The sequence below is a fragment of the Gavialis gangeticus genome, unplaced genomic scaffold, assembly GCF_001723915.1.
Source record: "Gavialis gangeticus isolate Ggan-Ray unplaced genomic scaffold, GavGan_comp1, whole genome shotgun sequence".
NCBI classification, from domain to species: domain Eukaryota; kingdom Metazoa; phylum Chordata; order Crocodylia; family Gavialidae; genus Gavialis; species Gavialis gangeticus.
Genome location: NW_017729024.1, coordinates 166729516 through 166753594, shown reverse-complemented (window position 1 = coordinate 166753594; position 24079 = coordinate 166729516). Strand labels below are relative to the sequence as shown.

General features: G+C 49.0%; 1 protein-coding gene across 2 annotated transcripts in view; it reads right to left on the bottom strand.

Annotated features, from left to right (window-relative positions):
* Nucleotides 1-24079, bottom strand: part of FAM219A (family with sequence similarity 219 member A) — a 171118-nt gene that overhangs the window by 18994 nt on the left and 128045 nt on the right. For both annotated transcript variants that reach the window (XM_019518066.1, XM_019518065.1), the window contains exon 3: nucleotides 1330-1432. In XM_019518066.1, coding sequence (XP_019373611.1) covers nucleotides 1330-1432 — 103 coding nt within the window. The remainder of the gene's footprint in view (nucleotides 1-1329; nucleotides 1433-24079) is intronic.

Below are 24079 nucleotides of genomic sequence, written 5' to 3'. Positions count from 1 at the left end.
ACGCACACCTTGTTTTTGGAAGAGAGAAAATGGGGGGGGGGGTAGGGGAGATTTTACCAGTCTTGGCTGCCTCTGTCCTCCTGGGAACACAGAGCATCCAGGAAATGTAGCATCAGGAAGTTCTGGGTGCCAGCTGCTTCACCCAGACTGTCTCCTGAGATGATGCATCTCCTAGACACTGTCCGTCTCCAGGACATACCCTGTGGGTGCGCAAAGTTGCTACTTCCTTTTGGAAGTACTAAAGCACAGAGTAGTAGCAACCCATACTGTGCCGTATGCCAGGCGCATGGTTGTTTTTAGCTGCTACTTTGCTGTAGCGGCACACTGTAATGAGGCCGTGCGCTGCTATGGCAAAGCAGCTGCCGTCACGTGTAGACATGTGTGGTTGTTATGTCCCCGTGGCGTGATGCTACAGCACCGGAGCATCATGTGCAGACGCACCGGGTTACACAAATTTAGGACTTGTGTCTTTCCAAGGGCAGCGGCAAGACTGTTAGTGATTTACTGCAAGTAATTCTTTATATAAGTTCCTGCCAATGAAGTGCTGTTTCCACATTAGATGCCTAATCAAGATACTTCCAGCAGCTCACATCCTGCTGCAGGCCCAAGCTACAGTGCTAAGCCAACAGCTATGGCTGTGGGAGGGTTAACACAGGACTCGGCCACCTTGGCAGACACGGGGCATGAACAGCATCTCCAGCTTGCTTTTTTTTCAAGCGAAGAACACAACATCCCCACCTTAAACACCCCCCAGTTTGGGGGGGTGTGATTTTGGGGAAAAGGTGCATGTGTAAGGAAGAACGGTATATAGAGCCACACACATACAGATGGGCTGTTAAGTCAATCTTGGTTTGGAAGCATTTGTATTCAAAGAGGTGCAGCCAAATTACTGGGATAAAAGCTGCAGAGTCAGAGCTAAGCTCTAAATCAGGTTGTTGTTATTGGAAGCAGCGTCAGACACGCACCTGCCTGACAGATTACATGGCCTTCTGGATTGCGTGAGCACCTCGGTCAATCAAATGGAGCCTCGGGTTTAGTCTGCTTTCAACAGGACCGATGACTTCCTTTCAAGAGGAGTCGATGAGTCCTTTCCAAGCTGAGCTTTCACCATTTCTGGGCCCTGCTGCTGTCTGTATCTCCCCAAGAAATTTAGTGCAATGCAGCAGATGGAGCCTGGGGCCTGTCAGATCCCGAGAGAGCCAGCATTACTGTTACCGACAGTCAGCGTGCTCAGCATTATGCAAATAGGAACCAAGGTTGTCCCCGTCTCCTACGAAGCCCTCCAGGGTGGGTGGTACCTGGCATACTTGAACACTTAAAATACTCTACCTTGTCCGGGCCATCACGTTGTTCTTTTTGGGCTGCTGATTAACCGGACTTCCCATGTTGCCATTCTTCAGGGAACCCTTCCGAGCTAGTTCCCGCTGCTTCTCTGCATAAGAAACAAAAAAGTGAGAGCAAGGTGAGCGATGTCAACTGCCTGGCAACCCTGCAGCTTACAGAGCCGAATCCTGAGCTGGTGAACGGTGCAGCAAAAATAAATGCCTGGAAATGGGCGCTCTCTATCTCTGGAGCCTGGCTTGAGGGCAGGGCAAGCTGCATTAGAGCTTACTCTGGGGATGCGGATATGGGAAGCCAGCCCTTGAGATCACCTGCTTCCTGGCTACGAGAACAAATTAGGAACTACCAGAAAATGATGATGCAAGAGAATCTCCTGCCAAAGCAGGATCCTTGTCTACTATACATTTTCTAGTCCAATCTAGTGTTTAACATCAAGTTACCACTTCCCTGCAAGGCTAATTACTCCTGCTTCAGGAAGCATTATTGCCTTGCTCCTTACTCTTTCCTTCTGTGCTTTGTATTGCTTATTATCTGTCCCCAGGTATGGGCTCACATGCCTACCCCAAATTGAATCTCATTGTTGCTCTGCACCTCTTCCTTGCCTTTTTTTTTAAAAATAGCAAGCACTTTGCAGTCCTATTTGCAGAACATTACTCGGTGTACTTGCTTTTCAGAGCATGAACTAGCTGTCGATGAGATGGGAATTGAAAAACAGAACAGCAGAAGGTAGATTTGAAACTAGAGTGGTTTCAAAGTCAGCTTTACCTATGGACAGACTATGATCACCTTCCCTAATAAAAGTGTTCACCTATGGAGCTGCAACTATATTTCAGGCCCTGCAGCCCCAAAACTCGGCCTTCCATAGCTTGGTGTTATTGATACTTGAGGGGGTGCCAAGAGATGAGAGATACAAGGAGGGAGGGCAGATGCTGTACCACCCTTGCAGAAAGACCTTGACCTAGCCCAGGAAAGCTTCTGACCCAAGTAAGACCAAAGGGTGCAGGTGGGTTGCAATGGGTGGTCTGATGCTTAGTGGGGTTGTTTCTGTACTTGATACAACTTGCGTCGCCTGCGGCTGCAAGAATCGGACCTAGACAGCATACGGAAGCGGCCCCATCTGCTAGTTTTCTCCTCTGTTTTATGTCTATTTTATATTGCAGCATTTTGCTTTATGTTCCTTTCTTGCTCTCCTTGGGGAAATCAGTTGGGTTGCTTTAGCAGTTTGCCAGAGAAGACAGGGGCTAACTGCCCTCATTTTGCTCTGAAAGGCAAGCGAGGGCTTCTAGGGAAAAACAGAGTCTGGAGCCAGCCAGGAGAAGAGCCAGATAAAATCATTCTGAGTTTGATGGAGTTCAAAGAAATGCTGGAAGCTTCTGGCCTTCTGCACCTGACTGATGGGGCAGTTAAGGCTGGGTTGGAGCCTCCCAGGGCTACTGGCTGGGGAACTTTTCTTGTGATTATGGTTCTCCCTGTAGTGTTTGCAGTGCTCTAGTGCATGCTCTGTCTCTGTTGGGTGAGGGGAAATAAAGCTCTTATTATATGTTCTTTGAGAGAAGCACTTTCTTGAAGGGAAGCCAGCCCCATAGCTAGGAACATCCGTGTGACGTGAGTGCAGGGGACAAGGGCAGGGAAACGTGTGATGGGAGAAGAAGGGAACGGCAGCAAGAGTTCTGCTTTCAGCTACAGAAGGACCCTACGTGTAAAAAGCAATCAGAAAAGATACTCAGACCCTGTGGGAATGAATGTGGTATCAGGACTTAGGAGCACCCTACACCTGCGCAGACCGTATGTAATTCTGATCCCGCTAATGTCAACGATGAATAAACTCCATCGGGCTTTGTAGGAACAGGATTGACTAGTAATTTCCTTTGGCTGAGTTACATGGGTCAGGTGTGGGACAGGGACCACAGCAACCTCCCGTGGCCGCAGCTCCAAACCAGACTGGGATTTCTCAGCAACGAATATTCTTACATCACATAAAGATGGGGGGATAACACAGGGCGTTAGAGGGGAACCTAATTAAAACTTAAACTGTGGAAAGGCTATGGGTCTCTGTCTGTGTAGGGAAATGAGTACACTACAAACAAGCTGTAAAAGGCTTAAGAGGCGACATGATTCCCAACACATGGGGGATCGTATGCTTTGTTGTTGATCTCGTTCTGCTGTAAGGTAGTTAGGTTCAAGCTTTCAACACGGATCACCATTCCCTACCTCCCACTGATGGCACAGGGCAAGCACCAGTTCTGTTTTCCATTTCAGATGATGCATTTGTTCAATCAATCCAAAAGCAAGCCAAGGTTTTTCTCAGTACAACATCCAGCAACCTCTGAACTTCATAAAGCAAATGGGCAATGATGACAGTGCTGTTATATGAGATGTGTTTGTGACCTGCATGATCCACTGCCTCTGCCATGACCCCTTGGCTTCCTATTTTGTGGCTTGGAGGTGACATTTCCAGAAGTGGCACAGGAATGTGGGTTCCAGCATCACAAGTGACTCCAGCCCCTGGGTGCCCAAGGAAAACTGAAGATGAAGGGGTCCTGGGTACTTCATGTCTGGCTCCTTTTGGAAAATGGGAGCTTTGAGATTCTGAAAATTTGAAGCATTTGGCTCTGACCATCACAGGACTTGGGCAGAGCTTGGGTGCCTGACCCACAAAAAGTGATCTGAAATATCCCCAGCCAGCAGCCGCTGACCCCCTTGGGTGCTTACCCGCTGGGTCTCAGGGAGCTGAACTCTGGCTTCTGTGCACTGCAAAAGGTCCCAATCTGGGGAGCTGCAGGCCAGATCTGAACTGCCCTCTAAGGAATCTCCACCTCAGCATTTTGATGTCTAAAATTTAGGTTCCTTGCCCAGGGAGTTTATGCTTCCTGGGCAGTGAGTGGGGAGACTAGTGTCTCTTGAAGACAATCCTAATGGTTTTGATGCTCAGTAAAAGCAGGTGAAGGAGTGCCATATCCAGGAGGGTGTCTGAACCCCTGCTTCTCCTTGGAGCGGAGGCATCTGACCTGGAGATGCATCATGGAAGGATCCCTGACTTCAGCTTACAACCCAGCAGGTCTTCTGTATGAGGGGCTTTGGTGATGCAGATGGCGCCTGCCTTTGCCCAGTAGCCTAGTGTCCAGGCCGCTCACCCAGGAAGCGGGAGATCTGGGTTTTAGACCCTTTTCAGTCTGCATGGATTCAAACCCACCTCTCCCACTTCCTAGGAAATGGCCTGGCTAGGTTACATGCTAGGCTGGGGAGGGGGCTCTTGCCTCTCCTGCACAGCCAAGAGTACAAGGTTCAAGGGGTACGAAGGGGAATAAGTTAGAGAGAGCTGAACTCTGCAACCCTTGGAGGAGGGCACTGTTCTAGATGGGAGTCCTGTGCTGTGGCCACTGTTAACTATTTGCCTGTTGAATGTAAAAGGGCTGCTATTTTCATAAGGACCTGGGAACCCCGCAGTGTCCATTAAGGACCTCGACTTTTTGTTTCATCCAAGAAACTGCACCTGTTGTACAACACACAGGTGAGCGGGAAAAGTCCCACCTCCTGAATTACCCTGCCACTCACACCAGCACCTGGACTGGCCTTAAAGATCTCCCCTCCAGAGACTGAGTTTGCTGAATTGAAGGGGATCAGAGCAACAGAAGGTTTAGCCTGGACAGCCTGTCCCTTCATCTTCTGCAGTTACTGGGGTTGGGTTTCTCTTACCGAGGACAGAACATACTGCATGCAGCATTCCCCACACGTGCAATGACCTTCATAAGGCTGCAAAGCAACCAGATGGCAAATTGGTGCTTGCTAATCAAGAAGGGGTCGTAGGAACTGCCGAACTCTGGATAACTCCCCATGGGAATGTAAGTTCCCAGGAGCTCCTGGTTCTGTGCGGCAAAGCAAGAGAAAGATCCCCGAAACAAGAGGTGAACAGAGAACAACCAGAGAGCACTGACTCCCTGCAAGCCCCTTCCAGGCTTTTATGCTGGGTGCCTTAGCTGTTTAAAGATCAGTACAAAGCCTGTGTGGCAGACACTGAAGAGAACAGGGTCTTTACGCCTAGGGAATGGACTCAGGGCTGTTCTTCAGCTATTTCAGAGAAGTCGATACCAATTCCACAGAAGGGCAGTGTTATAATGAGGCCCCATCTTCCATGGAAACCATTAAACAGTGTCTGAAACGTGCCACTTCCCTTTGATTTTATGCCTTTTATGTAAACTGCACTGAATCGTAAACATTCATGCCAATGAGGTCTGTCACCTAGTTCCTGCGAGGTGGCTCTGGGAGGCTGAGCGGGTTCGAGACGCCTGTGTATCCCTGGCTGAGTGGAGCAGGCGGGCATGACTTACCCCGGCTTCCATTGCATTTGGTGCTGTGCTCAAACCCCGGGAGCCGGGAAGCTGCCTGCCTGTGCCATGTGCTCTCAAGGGGCGCCTGTGAGGAGCTCAATTAGGATGCTGAACTTCCTGTCTCGCCGTTAATAGGCTCTGTCTTGTTCGGGGTAATCCACCTGGCTCCGTATACCCACGTGGAAGGCAGTGGCAGCTCTGCTTCCATATGGGCAGATGGGTCGGAGAATGCAGACTGCGATGTGCTTTCAGCCTGGCACCCTGGGGAACGGGGCTGCACTGCTTCCATTTATGTTAATTGCTGACATTATGCAGGCAGAAAACATGTGGGACAGCATGCGCAAAGGAGGGGGGGGACCAGGATCCTCCTGCCATGCTGCCGAGCCACCCTGGACTGAGGGACAGGGGGAGCAAGAACAAGCATGGTAGAACAGGGCCCAGCAAACCACCATGTCAGCCCTTTTCACCCTGTCCTTCATTCACTATCGCATTGCTGCAGTCTGCAGCACGGTTTCTTCCCTCATTCACACGATGCGCCGATATTTCACTAAGAAGGATGATCTGCACAAAGAGGCCAGGAAGGCAGGTTGTTTCCTGTAAGGGTTTTCTCCAAAGGCTGGGCAGTGGGTTGTCACTTCAAAATAGCACCAGCGTTACCCTGGGCTTCTTTCTTGACTCTGCATCTGCTGCCAAAGATGAGACGATGCATGCAATCTCTTTGGGACAGGAACCATCTCTGGCAGGTGTTTATACAGGGCTTAGCACAGTGAGGACCAGACCTAAAAACACTATTGCAATACAGGGATAATAGTGTCACCCGAACGGAGCAATGAAGAATTCACTCCGCAGTAAACATCTCCAGTGTCTACTTCAAGTGCATCTCCAACAAGTGCTTTGCTGGGGGCAAGGCAACTGAAGCAGCTTTATTGGTAATGAAGGCTTCATTTCCTTAGCATAAAGGAACATATTAAAATGGGATCTGCCAAACATGATTAAAACAGTGGTCCAGGGATACTCAACCAGGGTGCTGCGGCACCCTGGGTTGCTGCAAGATCCTTTGAAGAGTGCCCCAGAGAAGGGGGCAAGAGCCACTGCAGTGGCCAGATACAGAATACACTGTCCAGAGGGAGCCTCCATTGGAGGAGCTCATGCCTCACAGAATGGAAGCAAAAATACCTTTGCTAATACTTGGGGATGCTCTTATACATATAAGCCTATTTTCCTTAGCCTATCCAAGCCGGTTGCCTCAACAGAATCTAGCTGCAATGAGTCTCGTGGAGTCATCAGGGATTAAATAAAACAGTATGTCCTTCTTTCATTTTAAAGTGAATGCCTTCGAGTTTTGTTCCATGCCCCTGCTTTTTTCCTTTTATCAGAAGAGAGGATAAATAGACAGAGGAGTCGTTGCAGAACAGGTTTAGCCAGACATGCTGGTTTATAAATTTGCAGCTTAAAAAATTCCAAGGAACTATTTATTCCTCTTGATTTCAGTCTTAAAAAAATCATAACCAGTTCCGATACTGCACTCTGGCCTTCTATAAATGAACGGGGTTTTTGTATTCCATAAGTCAGTCCACTTTGTATATGCTTGCTAGGCACTGTGTTCAGCTAGCTTAGTATTCTGCACAAAAATGTAGTGACAAAGCCTGTAATACAGAACATGATATAGAAAACCCTTGGTACTCTGTACAAGTGTTAATTTTGCAAACCTGAAGCAAAAGGTGCAAAGTTCATGCAGAAGGTTTTTGCCTTTAGCCCATGCTAAGGAGCTGTGCTAAGACTCAGATCCTACAAAACACTTCCTCGCACTCTCAGTCCTGCTTTCCTGGCGGACTAACCAGAGGCAATGCTCTGTTGCAGGGAACCACGTTACATAGGCCCCTGGGATTTGATGAGCTGGGAGGACAAAGGGAAATTGGTTTTCTGTGACATAATAGGTCTTTTTCCATCTTTGGGTCCTAGGAAATGATGTGGTCGGAGATGTTTGACTCCTTGCTGCCCCGTTGATAGATGGGAGCACTTCAGAGGCTGAGGACTGCATGCATCCCTGATGAATTGCTACCTGGGTTTGCCTCGCAAGGAGCAGCGCGTGTACAGTGCACAGTGAATAAAATCCACCTGTCTGGTCACATTCTGCTGAATGATCAATGGAGTCTGGAGCGAGGAGGGGAAAGGAATGAAATGCTGACAGCAACTCCTAGACCCAACTTTCACTTTACTCCTGTAATTGAGTGCAGGTGTATTAGCATGGGTTCTGCCAGCAGGAAAACCTTCACTCACTTCCCCTCTGACAGAGGCCATTCGTCAAGCAGAACTGCGTCACTTCTGGAACAGATTTCAGGGCCCGTTTCCCCCTCCATTATTCACTGTGATGGAAGCTGTGTGCGCGCACTGAGTATGGGTGTACGGCGAGTAGAGGAAAACAACCCCTCTGCACTCTGCTGCTGCAGCGATCAAAGCAGTCCATTGTGAGATCTGCATTCTCGCATGGGAGCTGGAAAATGTCTCGTGCTCCTGAAGAGACTGGCCTTTGCACTTCTGAAGCCAGGTGGCATAGGACGTGGAGGAGAATTGGGTTGTTCCCAGGCTGCTCTTCTCCACACACCTGGGGAATATGGACTGACATTTATATGCCGCAAAGGACAGCCCTGATTATCTCAAATACCTCTTCCTTGCAGCAGACGTGCTTACCCATTTTCAGTGAAGTTTTGAATAAGTGAGGTTCCAAGTTGGGCCAGTTCAGCCACCTTCTGTGTTTCTAGCTAAAGCCCCTCAGTTCGGCGGACCCAAGGAGCTTTGCGGAAACCAGCCAGCTATGTATAAATGTAGGAAGTGACCCATAAGAGCAAGCTTATATAGCTGCGCTCAGAGCTCCCTGATGTACCAGGGCTGCAAACAGACAGATACCTTCAGAAAATGTCAGCTGCATTTCCTCATGCCTTGCTGAACTCTGCCTGTCATTTTGTCCCCTTGGACTGCTCATAGCCGGGCTGCTTTACGTCACTAGTAGGGTCTGGCTAGTCTCAAGCTGCCCTCTGATGTGGGGGACACAAATACCATGCCTGCATCCATTAGCAACACCAAGGGTCCGGGCCTCTGCTTCTAATTAAACAGCTAGTGCAACAAATAATTTATGCTTTACATACTGAGCAGTACAGGATGTGTCCACACACTATTCACTCCCATGCAGATCTCCAAGATAGCTCCCAAGAGCCAAACTCAGGGACCAGGACCAGTAGGGCTGGGGTAGCATGGTGTTCTGCCCAGGCTAACCAGTCCTGTGGGGAAGCGGGGTATATTCATCTGCCCCCCACTCCTGCAAATGCTGCTTGTGGTACCTGAGCTAGCCTGGGTATCTCTGCACGGCACTGCATTAGATTGCACAGATGCGCCCATAGAGCTAATCCTGGTTTATCCACTGAGTAAGGAGTCCCTTCCTCCCAAGTGCTGCCTGGAGAGGCCTTCTCATTGCCAGTCTGATAATATTGTCTGTGCCCCTCCGTAGGAAGGTGAGGCACAACTCTCATCCAGCAGAAGGATAAGCCATTGCAGAATGACAGCTATTTAAAAAAAAAAAAAGATAATAGTTTATTTGGCCTCTGTTTAGGAGGCAACTAAGGCACAGAGTTCATAACAGGGTGCAATCTTCCCCTGGGCATTCAGTCCTTACAGTCTGCCCAGTTTTCTGACATCCACGGAAATAAGGTGCTCCATGCGAGCTGATGGTCCGGTAAAGAAAGTCCTAAGGCTATGAACTATAGGGGAGGTGGGGTAGGAGAGACACCGGTACCTATGGTAGCTCTGGGAGTAGAGCTCAGAGACTCTTGGCTCCTAGTCCTACACTTGATCCAAGAACAGCCTCCTGGATATGGCAGATGTCAGTATATAACTAAGTATATAACTATAACTTCCCAGCTATTGCCTTTAGAGCACACTGACTTACGAGCAATCGACAGCCATGATATCCCTTCACTTGACTTTGCAGCACCTGTGCCTATGGCTTGGAAGTGTGTCTACCATGACAGGATCTAGGCAACACCAGTCACAGCTCCGGTGCATGAGGACCTTTACTGGAAGACATCCTCCTCTGCTTTTTCCTCTTAGATGTTGGATTAGAAGCTGGAGGTTTTTGCTTTTACTAACCAGGAGATACTACAAATAATATACTTCAGATTATTTCCACTTTTGTGAATGGTGGATGGTACCTCAGCATTATACTATAGCTAAATACATTTAGTTTACAACTGTTCAGTCCCAACAGCATTTTTCCTTCCCCAAATGATACATTTCTAAAGAGATTTCTTTGACCATTTTTAAATTACATTAGGAAAATCCTTTCCCCACCATCCAGAGGAGGAAAGTTCAAGTAGATGGAGGTGTTACATTATTTGCACACACACAACTGAGAAGTTCAACATGCCCCAAACTCTGCAGATTTTTATTCCATAATTCAGAATTGAACTCTGCTGCCTGCCTGCCCCATTTTAAAAAGCGACAAAAAACCCAAAGCAATTTCATTTGAAACCAATTTCTGCAAGTGCATACTCATCATTTTTGTCTCAAATTTAATAAAGTTTTTGGAGACACCCAGTTGCTTGGCCCAGCTCTACTGCAGCATTATGAAGTTTTAAAAGAAGAAAAGTCCATTAGATGCATACTAACTCCGTGGAGAACAGCTTTGTCTTCATCTCTAATGCCAGACACTCTAATGGTGCAATAATAATCATCTATCAGGTAAATAGATTTAACATCAGTACGTGCTTCAAAACTGGTATGCAATGGATCCTGATGTTGCATAAAGAAACATTCAAGCCCAGCAATGCGTGTAAGAGAGTATAACTTAACGTGTTTTACCAGGGTAAGTGATGCGCGTGCTGTATAAACCTGCTCACTCCCAAGGTTTATAGGAAACATTCCCAGCCTTCAGCGATAAAGGTGATGACTCCATGCCCATTCATATCAAAGTGTTTGAATGGAGCTTTGGATAGCTAGGTTTGCACTGCACAGACATTTAGCCAATCTTACGTACTTCCACAAGTCTAAAATATGGGCTGAATGATAGCAAAATGAGCTAAGGTATATGCTTTACAGCCTATAAAAGACTTGTACTTAGTTTACTCTACAAAGGTTATAGTTGTGTGAAATTTTAATTTCCTGGCTAGTAAGCAGCACTGCTGTCTGGATTATCTGTGCTACTGGACCATTATATCACCCTCCGCTAGCTGAAAGCAAACAGATAACAGAGGCTCTACTTGACAGGGGTTGACTTTGTTTGAAGTACCTTTTCTTTTTGAGCAGAACTCCAAACCTTTCCTTCTCCCTACACTGACTGCAGGCACCTCAAGCGACCGTTGTGGACCTATTTGAGATCCTGGGTATAAACACACGAATGCAGGCCCATTACATATCTGTCACCCTCAATGCAGAACTCCTGTCACCTGTGGATTTTTGTTCCACAGCCCTTAGCAGTAACATAGCAGTCTGTACTTAATACAAGGAAAAGAGAGGGAGTAATCCAACCAGAATTGATTAGCAAGCATCTCAGCTGAATGGACGCTCATCACGTTCCAATCCTTCGACAACTAACTACTGTCAGTAGCAACACCTAAGGTGTTTTCTCTCCTAAAGGAAGAAGTTCACTGTTTAACTGTAAGAGTGCAGCCCCACAGATATTTTAGTAGCTGGAGCAGAGCTGCTGGAGTATACTTTCACTAGATGGATTTACTGTGAACCTTTGGCAAGGGAGCAGGCTAAGAAGGGCCTGGGGTGTTGTGTTACTGCTATTCTGCTTATCAGCCTGAATCCAAAGTACTTGGGAGCAGTGGCAACTCAACTACAAAGCCTTTATGCATGGTAAACCTATTCCTTTAACAGGATTACCATTTTGATCTCTTCGTTAGAGAGGTTTCCATTGTCTGGACCTCTGACAAATGGTCCCAAAGCTCATTTAGTTATTTAATACGGTTATGATGAACCAATCTGCTGATTAAACTCTCGTTAATTAGCTTTCTGGGAGTTTTTTTGTAAGGTTGCTGCCTCTCGGATTCACGCTGTGGTATAGGATTGGTCCAGGGCAGGGACGGTCTGAGTCTTCTTGTGCAGCTTTTCATCCTTCTAGTTTGCTGCCAAGGGGAGGTGGTGGCAGCCACAGCAGCTTGGGTGGCAGGGATGAAAGCAAGGTGCAGGAACAGCTTGGGGTAACAGCCAAAATTTTACCAGTTTTACTGATGTGGTTAGACAACCCCTTTCTGGTCTTTGCTGCTCTTCCTAGAGAGCATGAGTAGAGGGCTGGAGTTACGGTTTGTACGGCAGAGCCCCGGGGATCCTGAGAACAGTCTCAGAGCACGCAGATGGAAAGTGTCTGGCTTCTCATTTTAGTAGTCTCCTGGCAGTACCTCTCCCAGTGCAGAGGAGGAGGCACTGCCTGCTGCCCCCGAGGGACAGGAACATGCTTCTTGCAGAAGCAGCAGCTGGACCCATGCCTTAGTTTTCTCTGGCTTTGTCCCATGCTGCACCCAGAAGAGAAGCAAAAGGGTCTAGGGTTGGGGTCCGGCCAGATGCTGCATGCTCCCCCTCTGGATCTTGCTTCAGAAGGAGAAAAACTGAACCCAGGCCAGGAGTATCTGAAGAGATGAGAGCTGTGCCTTGTCCTCAGAGAGATTGGGCTCACCTACCTCTTCTGTCCCTTGGGAACTCCCTCTGGGAATCTCAGGGAGTGCAAACGAAATCCCTCTGCTCCTTCCTGCTTAGTGTCTGCATTGCAGCTGCAAGCTAGGGATGCCAGCTGGAAGTCCTGGGGAGACCTGCTAGAACTGGCTGCAAGCGGAGTCTGGTGGCTCAGCTCCTCAGCTCGTGGCTGCTGGTGTGAGCTCTTCTGCTGCCCTCTGAGTGTTGGTCTCCTGGCAGAGGTAGCATAGGCACCTGCTTGCTTTACACCTGCCTTTTCTCTGCTGCCTGCTTCCTTTCCTGGTTGTGGGAGCTGGGGGTGAGGCTACTCCTGAGACTGAGGAGGAACTACCCTCAGCCCCCAGCTGACCCTCCATGAAGGTACTTGCTCCGTACAGAGGCCTTGCCTTTGCTCTGCTCTTTCTTGGCCTCACGTGCTGATGGCATATGGGCAGCAATGGTCACATACACTTCAGAAGGGGAAGTGGAGCTTTGGGGAAGGTCCCCAAAAGAAAAATGCACCCGAGTCACTCCTGGGAAGCAGATGGCCACAACGGAGCCAAACTGTCAGCCAGAATGGTGAAAAACACACGTTTCCCATCAAAAAGAGCTGCAGCAGGGAAGGGTCAGCCAGCTGTGAGATGAGGCATGTCCCTGCTGCCAGGGGCCCAGCTGCAGGTGCAGCAAAGCACCTTCAGAGCAGGGTGAAGAGCGAACTGGGCCTCTCCTGCAGAGATCAGAATTGCAGATGGGCACGGTCACCTACAGCTCTGACATCCAAGGTGGGAACATGGGATTTTACTGGTATTTACTGCAAAGAGGCTTTAGAGAACACACGTAATTCCTCATCCTGTTGTCCCGTGTGCATCATGTGACTGAGGAACAGCGCACACAGGTGAGCTGTCCTAATGCAGGCCAGGCCAGCTGCTGGAGAGCACCCCGAGGGCACTGCTACACCAGAGGTTAGCGCTGCCTGCAAAACGAATGCTTGCACTCTTGGACAGAGGAGAACAGATGCTGAAGCATGGCTAGTCCCCCTAAGAAGGTGCAACGTTGGGGGACTCCACATTTCTCCACTGTAAAATTAAGTCTGGGGGGGATTTCTGAATATGCTTCCCAGCAGCAGGCTGGCTTCACGAGGGCATGCATGAGAGTACCCAGAACTGGCAGAGTCCCTGCTATCCAACCCACTCATCTCAGCCACCCAGCGAGGAAAGAAATTCTGGCAGCCTGACATGCCTGCCTCCCTCTTCCTCCTTCTGGCTGGCTGCATTCATCAAAGAGGGGGAAAAAATCAACCTGTATTTGCTCAGCCATTAGCTAAGACTTGTCAGGTGTGTGCCTCTGCTGTGTTGGGCACTGTGCACACACATGCAGTTCTTGCCCAAGAAACTTGTGAGCATACGAGTGTAAGGACTGACCTGGCTGAGGCACATTCATGTTTCAGTTGGGAGCTGGATGCATGTGGGGGGAGCTGATAAAATGAGAGTGGGAAACAAGAAGAGGAGCTGCCAGAGTGCATCCCTGCCTACCCAGAGCCAGTGAGCAAGGGGTCCCTGCCATAGCACAAATGGTGCACAGAAGGCCTTGTCCCTCCCTTGAGACATTTAAGGCATATGGGTAGGGAGAGGCGCCTCCAAGATGTCTTGTTTTAGTTAAGGCATGCTTCTTGTTGGCTCTGGTTTCACTCCAAATCACTTTTATTATAAGATAACCAGCTTCGCTTTTACGTGCCAACAGGGAAAGCAGGAGGACGGTGAGGAGGCAGGGTGCAAGAGGCGGCAGCTGGCCGGATCGCCTCCCTGCAGCCTCCCAAGGAGAGCTGTGGCTTTTCCACCCTCTGCCCAGAAGCTTCCCGTTTCCACTCCCTGCAGAAGCCTGCGTTACACAAAGCCCAGGCAGACAAAAGGCTTTGACAGAAAATTTCCACTCCACTCTGCAGGCAGGAGGCTATCCCAGATGGGCAGGGCGGCATGGGAAGGCAGGCACTAGCAGGATACGGGGAAGGAGGGCCCTACAATGGGGACAAGTGGGGAGCGAGGGCTTTGCCAAAGAAGAGAGCGGGAGCCAAGCACCAGCTCCACGCAAGGGGGGAGATGCTCTGAAAAGGAACTGGAGAGGCGACTTGCTGAGAAACATCTTCTATTTTCAGAAAGGCTGGCTTTCTCTGCTTCAAAGTTATTTTCTGTCAAGGATGCTTAATTCCCATTGTTAAGCCACAGAGGCCAGGCCTGGTAATGGCAAACACAGCCTTTCACCAGTCCTTATTTCTTTCTATTAGGTTATCAGCAACTTCAGAGATATTGCACTTTAATGGGATGGGAAGTAAAGGGAACAGGATTATCTACCGTGGAGATGACCTTGGTAGGGAGCACCCTTAGAAATGGGCTGGGAAGGGGCGAGAGCAGGAGAAGGGACACCATTTCCTTCCCAGGGGAACTCAAGCAAATGCAGGGAAGATGCAACAGCAATGCTTTTCCCCTCTGCTTAGCAGCCCTTTCAGGACACAGACCCTTTTTCATACACAAGATGCTACTGAAAGCTCTGTCCCTGCTGAGCACCAAATGCAAAATATCTTAATGCTCATATTTGCCTGGGCAAAGGGCGAGTTTCCCTCCCGTGAATCTGGCACATGCAGAACTCAAAGAGGAGGGGAGAGAAAAAACAGGGAGAGAAAAGAAAAGGGTAGCAGAAAAATGCTCTGTGCTTTCAACAGCTCTGTGCGCCTGGAACAGCTGCAACTGCGAGGTGAAAGGAAGGGCAGTGACAGGCTTCAGGGAATAACAACCTTTTACTTATCTCCAGCTCCGCACCAGCAAAAGGGCAGCAGAGCCCAAGGGGCTGATGGCATCTGAGCCTTCGGAGCTGGGGGGTCCTGAAGGGTTTCTGCACCCTGGGAGAGAGACACTGTGCATCTGCATCCTTTAAAAATCTCTCATCTGGAGGAGAGACCCGCAATGCTTTGACAGCCTGGAGCAGGATGTAGCAGGGCTGGTCGCTGGGAGAGGGAGCTCCAGCATGCTTAGCGCGCAGAGGTATTATGCAGGGCTAGACAGAAAAATAACTCGGGCTGGCATTTCTCTCTCCCATGTATCCACTCCCCATGTGTCCTCAGGTGACACTGGCTCCCTTTGCCGACAAGGACAAGTCTTAACTCCTACTAGCCCTGCAGAAGCCCATATGCTTATTGGTGCACCAGACAGACTGTGGTCTGCCCGCCTCGACGGACCCGAACGCAAGCCTTCATTATGGGCAACGGAGGGAGAAACGGGTTTGATTCTCAGGTCCTGGGAGGAGTGTGCAGCATCAGAAATGAGGAAAAATGATCTTTTTGCCCATAAAAGGAGCCAATCTAGTGTGATGGTAATAAATCCATGCCTCTCCTCCCCCTGACTATGTTTACAGTCCTGTTGTGGTTTGAAGTGGAATGGGTTTTGCCACTTCATGCCCATTCAGTCCCCCTGCAGGACTACGGCTTTGGAGTTGAGATTCAGATCCTAATCAGTGATGACACGTTTTCTGTGCAAGGCCAAAAAAACACTGCAGGGATCCTGGCAGGTGTAATGTGGGTCCTAATGGACCTATCGAACTCTGGCCAGCTATGAAGGAATAAGGCTGCAGTAAAGAACAAGGGGGTTCTTTTGCCATAGTGCCAATGCTGACACAATCGTGGAGGGGCTCTCTCACCCCCCAACACCTATTTGGCTGGCCCCGGGAAACCAGGGTCTGGAGTCGCTGCTGACCCCACAGCCCAGCTGGCTGACTGCGTTGGTATACAAGGCACTGGCAGTCGGATCAAAAGATACCTTCAGGCCATGGTGTACATGTTTAGCACCCTGCAAAATCATTAACCCTCCATGCTTTATATGTACAAGTGACCCCAGACATGTCTCCAGTTGGATTTGCTGAGAAGGTGTACAAGAATATGTCTGCACAGCATAAACACCCCCCTCCCCCGCAAAAAAAACACAAAACAAAACAACAAAAAACCTCCCTTCTCTGTGCCCCAGAGAAAGGCCCGGTGAAATACCCCCTGCAGGTCTGTTGGGTCAAGGGAAGCGAGGAAAAGCGAGTTTGTGGGCCCTCTGCTGAAAACAACCTGCCCCGGAGCGTGGCTGGAGATGACTGGTCTTAACAGCTGAGAAACGGCACACCCACACGTTGGACTTTTAGGTGAGTAAGAGGCAACAAGGACCACCTATGCAGAGTTTTAGACCCTGTTGTTCCTGCATAACTTGCCTGACTTCCCATGGGGAAGGCGCCTAAACCCTTAATAACAGGAAAACCATGACTAGTGACTGCATGAGGGAAGAGGAGGAGGGAGGGGACCAGAACATGTGCCACCCTGTGCGAGCTGACCCGCTGGGCAGCCAGGAAGGGGAGAGAAGAGACCTGGGGCCAGAAGGACAAGCCAGAGGCAGTGCAGCTCAGTGAGATGGGAAGGGGGTGGAGAGCTGGGGTCTGGCCTCTGCTCCAGGCCCAGGGGTTTTCTTGTATTCTGCATTTAATCGCCATTGGATAGAAGGCATGCAATGGGTCCAGGGGCTGTTCCCTGCCAGGGCAGTGCCCGTTTCACTGCCAAGCTCCCTCTGATATGTTCTCCTCTGGGCCCCACACATCTTTCCCCTCATCAGGGGGAACACAGCAGCAGGGTGGAGAGTGCTCTAAAATGCCTAGCGAGGCTTGGGGGTTAGGGCACTTTGGTGGGAAAAGACAGATGCAGGTTCAAACCCTCTCTGAGCAAGAGAAGCCTAGGACACAGGTCTCCCACTCTCTGGGCAAGTGCCCTAACCACTAGGTGGTGGGGCTAAAGGGTGGGAGGGAGCCCCTGACTTGCATGGAGTTACATGCCCCCTCAAGACATGCCTAAGAGGCCAATAAGTGCCACTTCTGCAGCTAACTTCAGTCGTGTCTGTGCTCCTTCCCAATGGAAGGGTGGAGCTGGCTTTGGGATACCATTTGGGATTTCAAATTTAAACAAATCCTTGAGATCTTCCCAAAAACCAACTGGCCATGCCTGAAGATCCTGGAGCACAGGAGCTGTACCATCCCAGTGGAGCACATCCGCGTTTCTACTCGGGAAAAGATGAAGCTGGAGTTGCCTTCAAGTGCACACAAGGCAGAGCTGTCAAAGTCAACAAGGATCCCCAGTAGGAAATCAGGATTTGCCACCAGCTGCCCTGTTATTCCACCTGCAATGCTGCCATTTCTTAGATCAGGGCTTTGAATGCTGCAGCCTCTCCACGACTGCTGGTAAGTGCCAGCTCCAACGTTACCTGCTCGATCTGCCACCCAGTGCAAGAGTAAATAGGTCAATTCAAATGAGAACGCATAATAAGTACCCCTTTGATTCTCCCTTTTAAGTCCCTGTGTATTGTTGGGATCTGCGTAATTTCTTTGGATGCTTTATTCTGTGATGTCCCATTGGACTAGAGAGCTGCCTGCAAGGTTGGGAAAGTAGCATTTTTTTTGTTTTATCTTGTGTTTGAAAAGTTTTAGAATTATTCTGTAACCTTGTTAGATATAACATAAGCCTTTCAAAGCTGCTCTTTGTTCAAGCCTCCAACACCATGAAAGAGATTTGTTTTCCTCTGGGCTACAGGCTCCACTTAGGAGTTTGCTATAGACTAATAATTATATTTTTCCCATGGGAATTTCCACATATCTGATGGAGCCTTGAGAAGGTGCCTGTTACCCCCTCCGCCCTTGCTCTGAATTCCTTATCAAGAGACCCAAACAATGTTCTTCAAAGCTATTAGAGTAGTAGACCTCACCCTCCAGCGATGTTAGATGGATGTTAACTTCCTTTGGCTTAAAGTCAATCCTTCCTGTCCTCTGCCTTGAACTGATAGGTGTGCAACACAGACATTGCAAAAGCCTCTTGTCCTGTGCAATGGACTCAGCCACCTTTCTATAGCTTGGTCACTTATTTAACTCTCTGTCAGGACCTCGGAGGCTCAAACCAAACCCAGGTTTTCTAGGCTTATGGGCAGAGGCCCAGGCTATGGTGCCACCAAGCAGCAAACCTGGTGCTAGACATAGCCCAGCCTGGTCCTTCCTGTGCACTTCCCCATGTGATCCAAGGAAACCCATGGAAGACACAGGCTCTCAATGGGAGGGCTATAAAATCCTTCCGCTTGGCCTGGGGGATTGTCCTGGCAGCAGTGTTGGTAGTCTGGTTACTTGGGGGCCTCCAGCCTTGCTCTAGCTTCATTCCTGCCTCCCCTCTGTCTTGGATCCCAGTACCTTGCTCCTGGATTCCCTACCTCTGGCCTAGCCTTGACCATGGACCCAACCCAGCCTCCAATGTGATATCTAAGACTCGTAGTGATACCAGGAGCTCTGACCCTTGGCTTGCTTTTGAACCCTGATCCCCCATGTCCAGGCTGTACCTGTGACACTCTTCTGAGCCACCTTCTTGGCTTCCTCCTTTCCCTTGTTTAATTCTTCATTATGTGCTGTGGATATGCTTGTCTGTGGTAAGTCCTGCGCAATGGTCAGATTAGGACATACAGTCTTTTCTGGCGGGATCCCTTTAAAAATCTAAATCACTGCAGAAACCCAATCTGTGCCAATATCTGAGACTTAAATACCTTTAACAAGGCGACATGAATCAGCGCCACAGCCCATTAAGAGATCCTACTGTCCAAAGGAAACAAAGCTCCAATACGCGACAATTGCACAGTTGTTACGTCTGTGTTTGGGGCTCTGGCTCATCAGTCATTTGTCTGACTCACTCACTGCATTTGAGTTTCTCCTTCCCTTCCAAGTTTTCTTTGTAATGCTCTGCGTTGGGTGAAGTAGAGGGGTGTGGACCTTGAATGGCCTGTGCACATCACAAGATTACTCAGCATTTAAAGACATTGGGAAGTACTAGGTAACACCACCCTAAGGAAAGGCATCCTGTTGAAAGGAGCACATTCTGCTCTCTGAGGCATGCTCAAGGCTCCCTGAAGTTAGTGGAAGGTTAAATTTAGCTTTAAAGTGGTCTGGAATTAGATCACTTTACAAACACGGGAAGCTGGAGGAAGCCAGCCACAGTAAGCAACAGATTAAGGTTTAAAAACAACAGCAGTAAAGTTGCAGGGGTAAGCGGAGGAACCCACTTGAGCACCCACTGCTATGAGAGCGGACGTGGTGGTTTGGGCAAGGGACCAGGAGGCAAAGGTCTGTTGGGTGTTACTCCCAGCTCTACTGTCCTATGTGATCTCAGACAAATTGCAAACTTCATGCCTGTCAACCATGCAGTCTTCTAGCTACTCCTGAGAAAATAACTAGCTGGAACTTAATGGGGCTTTTAAAAATAATCAATTAGAAAGAAAAGGAGACCTGAGAAATAACTAGAGTTGGAAGGCAGGCTGAGCTTGGAGGCTGCCGTTCTTCTGGAAAATAAAGCAGGCCTTCCACCGTGCATCAGGAAAAGCGATCAGTCGATTGGCATTGAGGGAAATGAAGAAGTTCACTTTTGCTTCCTGCTTCTTAATCAACCCCCTCAGTTAACTTGGCAAGAGAAGCCAGCTCCAAAGGGATCAGAGCGCTCTTGTGTTTTGTCCCCAAGTGTTAGAAAAGCTCCTGAAATTCAGCTGTTCATTAGCCCAGCCTAAAATAAACCTGAGGGTCACAGCAGAGGTCCCTGCTGGTGAAGCTGTCCTAGGCGCAGCACTCCTGCATCCCGGTGGCCTGGGAGTTCAGGGCTGACCCAGGAGGTCCAAGTACTGGCTGGCTGCAGAATGAAGTACTCTATCCTCACCTGAACCTGCTTAAATACGTAATGAAGTCGGGGCGTGAAACAGGCTGAGGCAAAATGCCCAGTAGGTGCTGCAGGCAGCTTATTGCCAACTCCGCTATCACTCAAGAGAGGCAGCACAACCAAGACACTGGCTCCACACAGGATAACGTGCAGGGAACTGAAGAAGTGTCACGTGAACTGGCCCTTTCTCCCTCTTTAATCCTCTGTCAAATTCCTTCTGGACCTCTCCTCTGCTGTGATGCTGACCATGTCCTACCACCTGGCCATAAAAAGCTAATACCATCCTTTCTCCCCTTCACTTACTTATTTCAGACACTGCCCCTCACCCTCGCTCACCTGCACTGGGTTCAACACTCAGCCCCAAATGAGGCAGAGAGCGGATTTCAACCCGGGTCTTCTGGATACCTTTCCGACTGGGGTCCCACCAACCAGACGATCAGGCATTCAGGGCAAGCTGCTTTTGGGAATGGTCTGCCGAGCCATTGAGAGTGACCCCTGGGCTGGGTGTGGAGGACACCTGGGTTTCAGGCCCTGCTCTAGCAAATGTTTAAGTGCTAAGGTTATTCCAAGTGGACCAGACCAACAGGGCATGGAAGTCCCATAGCCCAGAAAACCCCACAACCCTGTGGTTATGGCTCTTTTGTGGGTGGTAGGAGAGGTGGGCTGAACTGCCCCAGCACAGAGGAAAGAATAAAACCTGGACTCAGAGTGAGTGCTATGACCACGGAGCTACTGGACAAAAAGGGGATACGACTGCTTCTTTTCCAGCCGTTTTGTGATTCATGCCTCTCCACCCCCAGTTTTGTTTTTTGCAACGGGAAACGTTCATCAGCTTGGAACAGATTCTGCAGACATGTTCAGAGTGACCAGCACTGCAGCTCTGGCGGGTTTACTAGCCCATGAAAACAACTCACTAAGCATTACTGGGAGTGCTTACCTGCCAAAGGACTTGCTTGCCCTGAAACATTAACAAGAAAAGGAAATCTGTTTGGATGGTAAATGATAAAAAGCTACCCAAATTGTGAACTCTCACTCCCAATACCTGGGAGTATCACCAAAATATTAAAAAAAACCCTTGTTCAAGGTCTGTTTACATCCTAGTGTCATTTAATACAGCCGACTTTGCATCTCTGGCTCGCACTGCCTTGTTTGTACTTCAGGTTCCTTCTCGCACACTGCTGCTCCTACTACCATGGCCTGCCACACTGAATGGAAAACCTGTGCTTGAACAGTCTGCTTTTCCTGCTTTCGGGCCCAGAACAGAAGAGAGAGAGATTCAGTTTCCTTTCACAGAATCACAGACAACGAGGGTTGGAAGGGAGGTCAGGAGGTCACATCTAGTCCAACCCCTGCTGCAAGCAGGACCAACCTCAGCTATATCATCCTTGTCTACGCGGGTCTTCAAAACTTCCAAGGATGGAGACCCCACCACCTCTCTGGGTAACCTGCTCCAGTGCTTCACCACCCTCCTCGTGAGAAAGTTTTTCCTAATATCCAACCTCAACTTCCCTTGCTGCACTTGAGCCCACTGCTCCTTGTCCTGCCATCTGCCCCCACTGAGAACAGTCTGGCTCCATCCTCTTTGCAGCCCCCCTGCAGGGAGCTGAAGGCTGCTATCAAATCCCCCTTGGTCTTCTCTTCTCTTTCTGCAACACTGCGCCCCTACACTGCTGGCATTACACATGAGCTCACCTTGCAGCAAAGAGGCTGCCAACAGCAGGAAGCCCAGAATACCCAGTGTGATTAAAGACTATTTTCAAATCCACCGTGTAGTTTATTCATGGCAGGAAGTGCTCTCTACTTGGTGCATTTCCAAATGCGAAGTCAGAGGAAGAGGACTGCAGCATTCCTCCCGAAGATATCAATGCTTGCTAACTTAATTGTATCAATTGTATCCAGGTGAACAAAAATTGCTACCACCGAGACTGGAAAAAGCAGCAATTACTTTAAATGTAAAGCAGGAGGGAGTGAGGTTAAAACTAAATGTGGATGCAAGCAAAAGATGAGGCCCTTTACATATACAAGGGGAATGCTTTCAAGCACCGGGAGGGTTCATTTCTATCATGCTACGAACAGTAGTTCTTTACAACATGAGATTTCCCCGTTCCAGATCATTAAGATGAGGGCATGGAGCTCTGATGTGAGCTCCTCTCCCTCCTGCTTGAAAATTTCAATTCCATCAGCTCCAGGTGCCTTTATCTTCTCGATATGCTTTATCTGCTTGATGGCTTTCCTCACCTTATCAAGAGTTGGAGGGATTCCAGGATTGTCTCTGACTGGGTGTTGCAGGATGGAGCTGACTCTTGTCAACAACTGTGATCTTCAAAATGCTCTTTCCAATGGGCATTGATGGCTCCCCTTCCCTTGTTCAGGTCTCCTCCAACCTCTCTGAGGTTAAGATGGGAATTAAGCAAGACCGCATCATTGCTCCAACACTGTTTTCTATTCCTTACCATGATCCTACGTCTGACCGCTCGGAGTGGAGCTAAACTACCAAGTGGATAGTAAACTGTTTAAACTCAGCTGACTCTGAGCCAAAATCAAGACTACCCCGGCCTTAATCATCGAGCTCCGGTACGCTGATGCTGTTGTCTGTGCTCTACTTGGAAGCATATCCTCAGGTAGTTGTCAACGTCTTTACCAAGGCATGCAAGAAAATGGGACTGATGCATTCAGAAGGCTAAGTTCTCCATTAGCAAGCTGTTAATGAGCAGTCTCTAGCTCGGGTAATTCAGATTTATGATGAGACTGGGGAATGTTGAGTGTTCCCACAGCCTGAAAGCCATGTCTTGCAGAAGGCTGACATGGACAGACAAATCCAACATCACCTTAAAAGCGTAAGTGCAGCCGGAGGAAATGGGTGTCTGAAGACTGCAACATCAGATTGATAACCAAGCTCATGGTTTATCCAGCAGTCATGACCCTCACCTTACTGTATGGAGCTGAGATGCGGACAACATACAGGAGACACCTCAAGTTGCTGGAGAATACTATCAATGCCACCTGAGGAAAATCTTTCAAATCTAGTGGGAAGACAGATGCACCAATATTAGCATCCTCTCGCAAGCAAACACCACAAGCATCAAGGCAATGAACATCCAACATCAACTTCGCTGGACCAGCCTTGTCATCCAGATGTCCAACTCCAGACTCCCAAAGCAAGTTTTATTCTTCCAGCTCAGTCAAGGCCTAAGCTCAAGAGGAGGGCCACGTCCTCAAGGCCAACTTGAAAAAAAATGTAACATCAACTTCAAGTCATGGGAAACTATCATCCAGGACTGCCCCAAATGGAGGAAGACTTGGATGGATCTGCTGCAAGGATCTGCTGCAAGGATCTGCGTACTTTGAAACCTTACAAAGGCAACAGGAGATGGAAAAGCGGGAGTAGCAGAAACAGCATGTTGTGGACCAAATAAAAAATCCAGAGCCACCCACCCCACACGGAAACACATGCCTGAGCTGCAACAGTCTGTCAATCCCAGATTTGTCTCGTCAGCCATCTCTGGACCCACAGATAAGACAATCATGGAAGGCGATCAGCTTTGACTGCGAGGGATGACAATACAGGAGCCCAGATGAGCTGAATCAAAATCAATGCAGGCTCTTCTCTGAGTAGGGGGCACCACGAAAAAATCCCCCAGGCATGGGAGGTAGGGGGTCAGCTGTAGGCAGCAGAAGAGGTATGCAGAGCCTTAAAGGTAAGGACAAATAATATGACAGATGTTGAGAGCAGGAGAGATGTAGCGGAGGGAGTGAAGAGCACAAGTGAGTTGCAGGGGTGGAAGGGTCACTACTTTGTACAGGTTATAGGTGGGAGGTAGGGAAGGGGATGGTGATAGTTATATGAGAAGCAAGGGAAGCCAATGCACAGACCAGGATTTTTGCCACTGGGACAGAACAAGGGGTAGGCTTTAAAACAACTCTGGCTATTTTCTGGTTTCAGTGGGGCACCAGCAGGATGCTTTTGTATTCTGAGTGTGCTCCTATATCCATG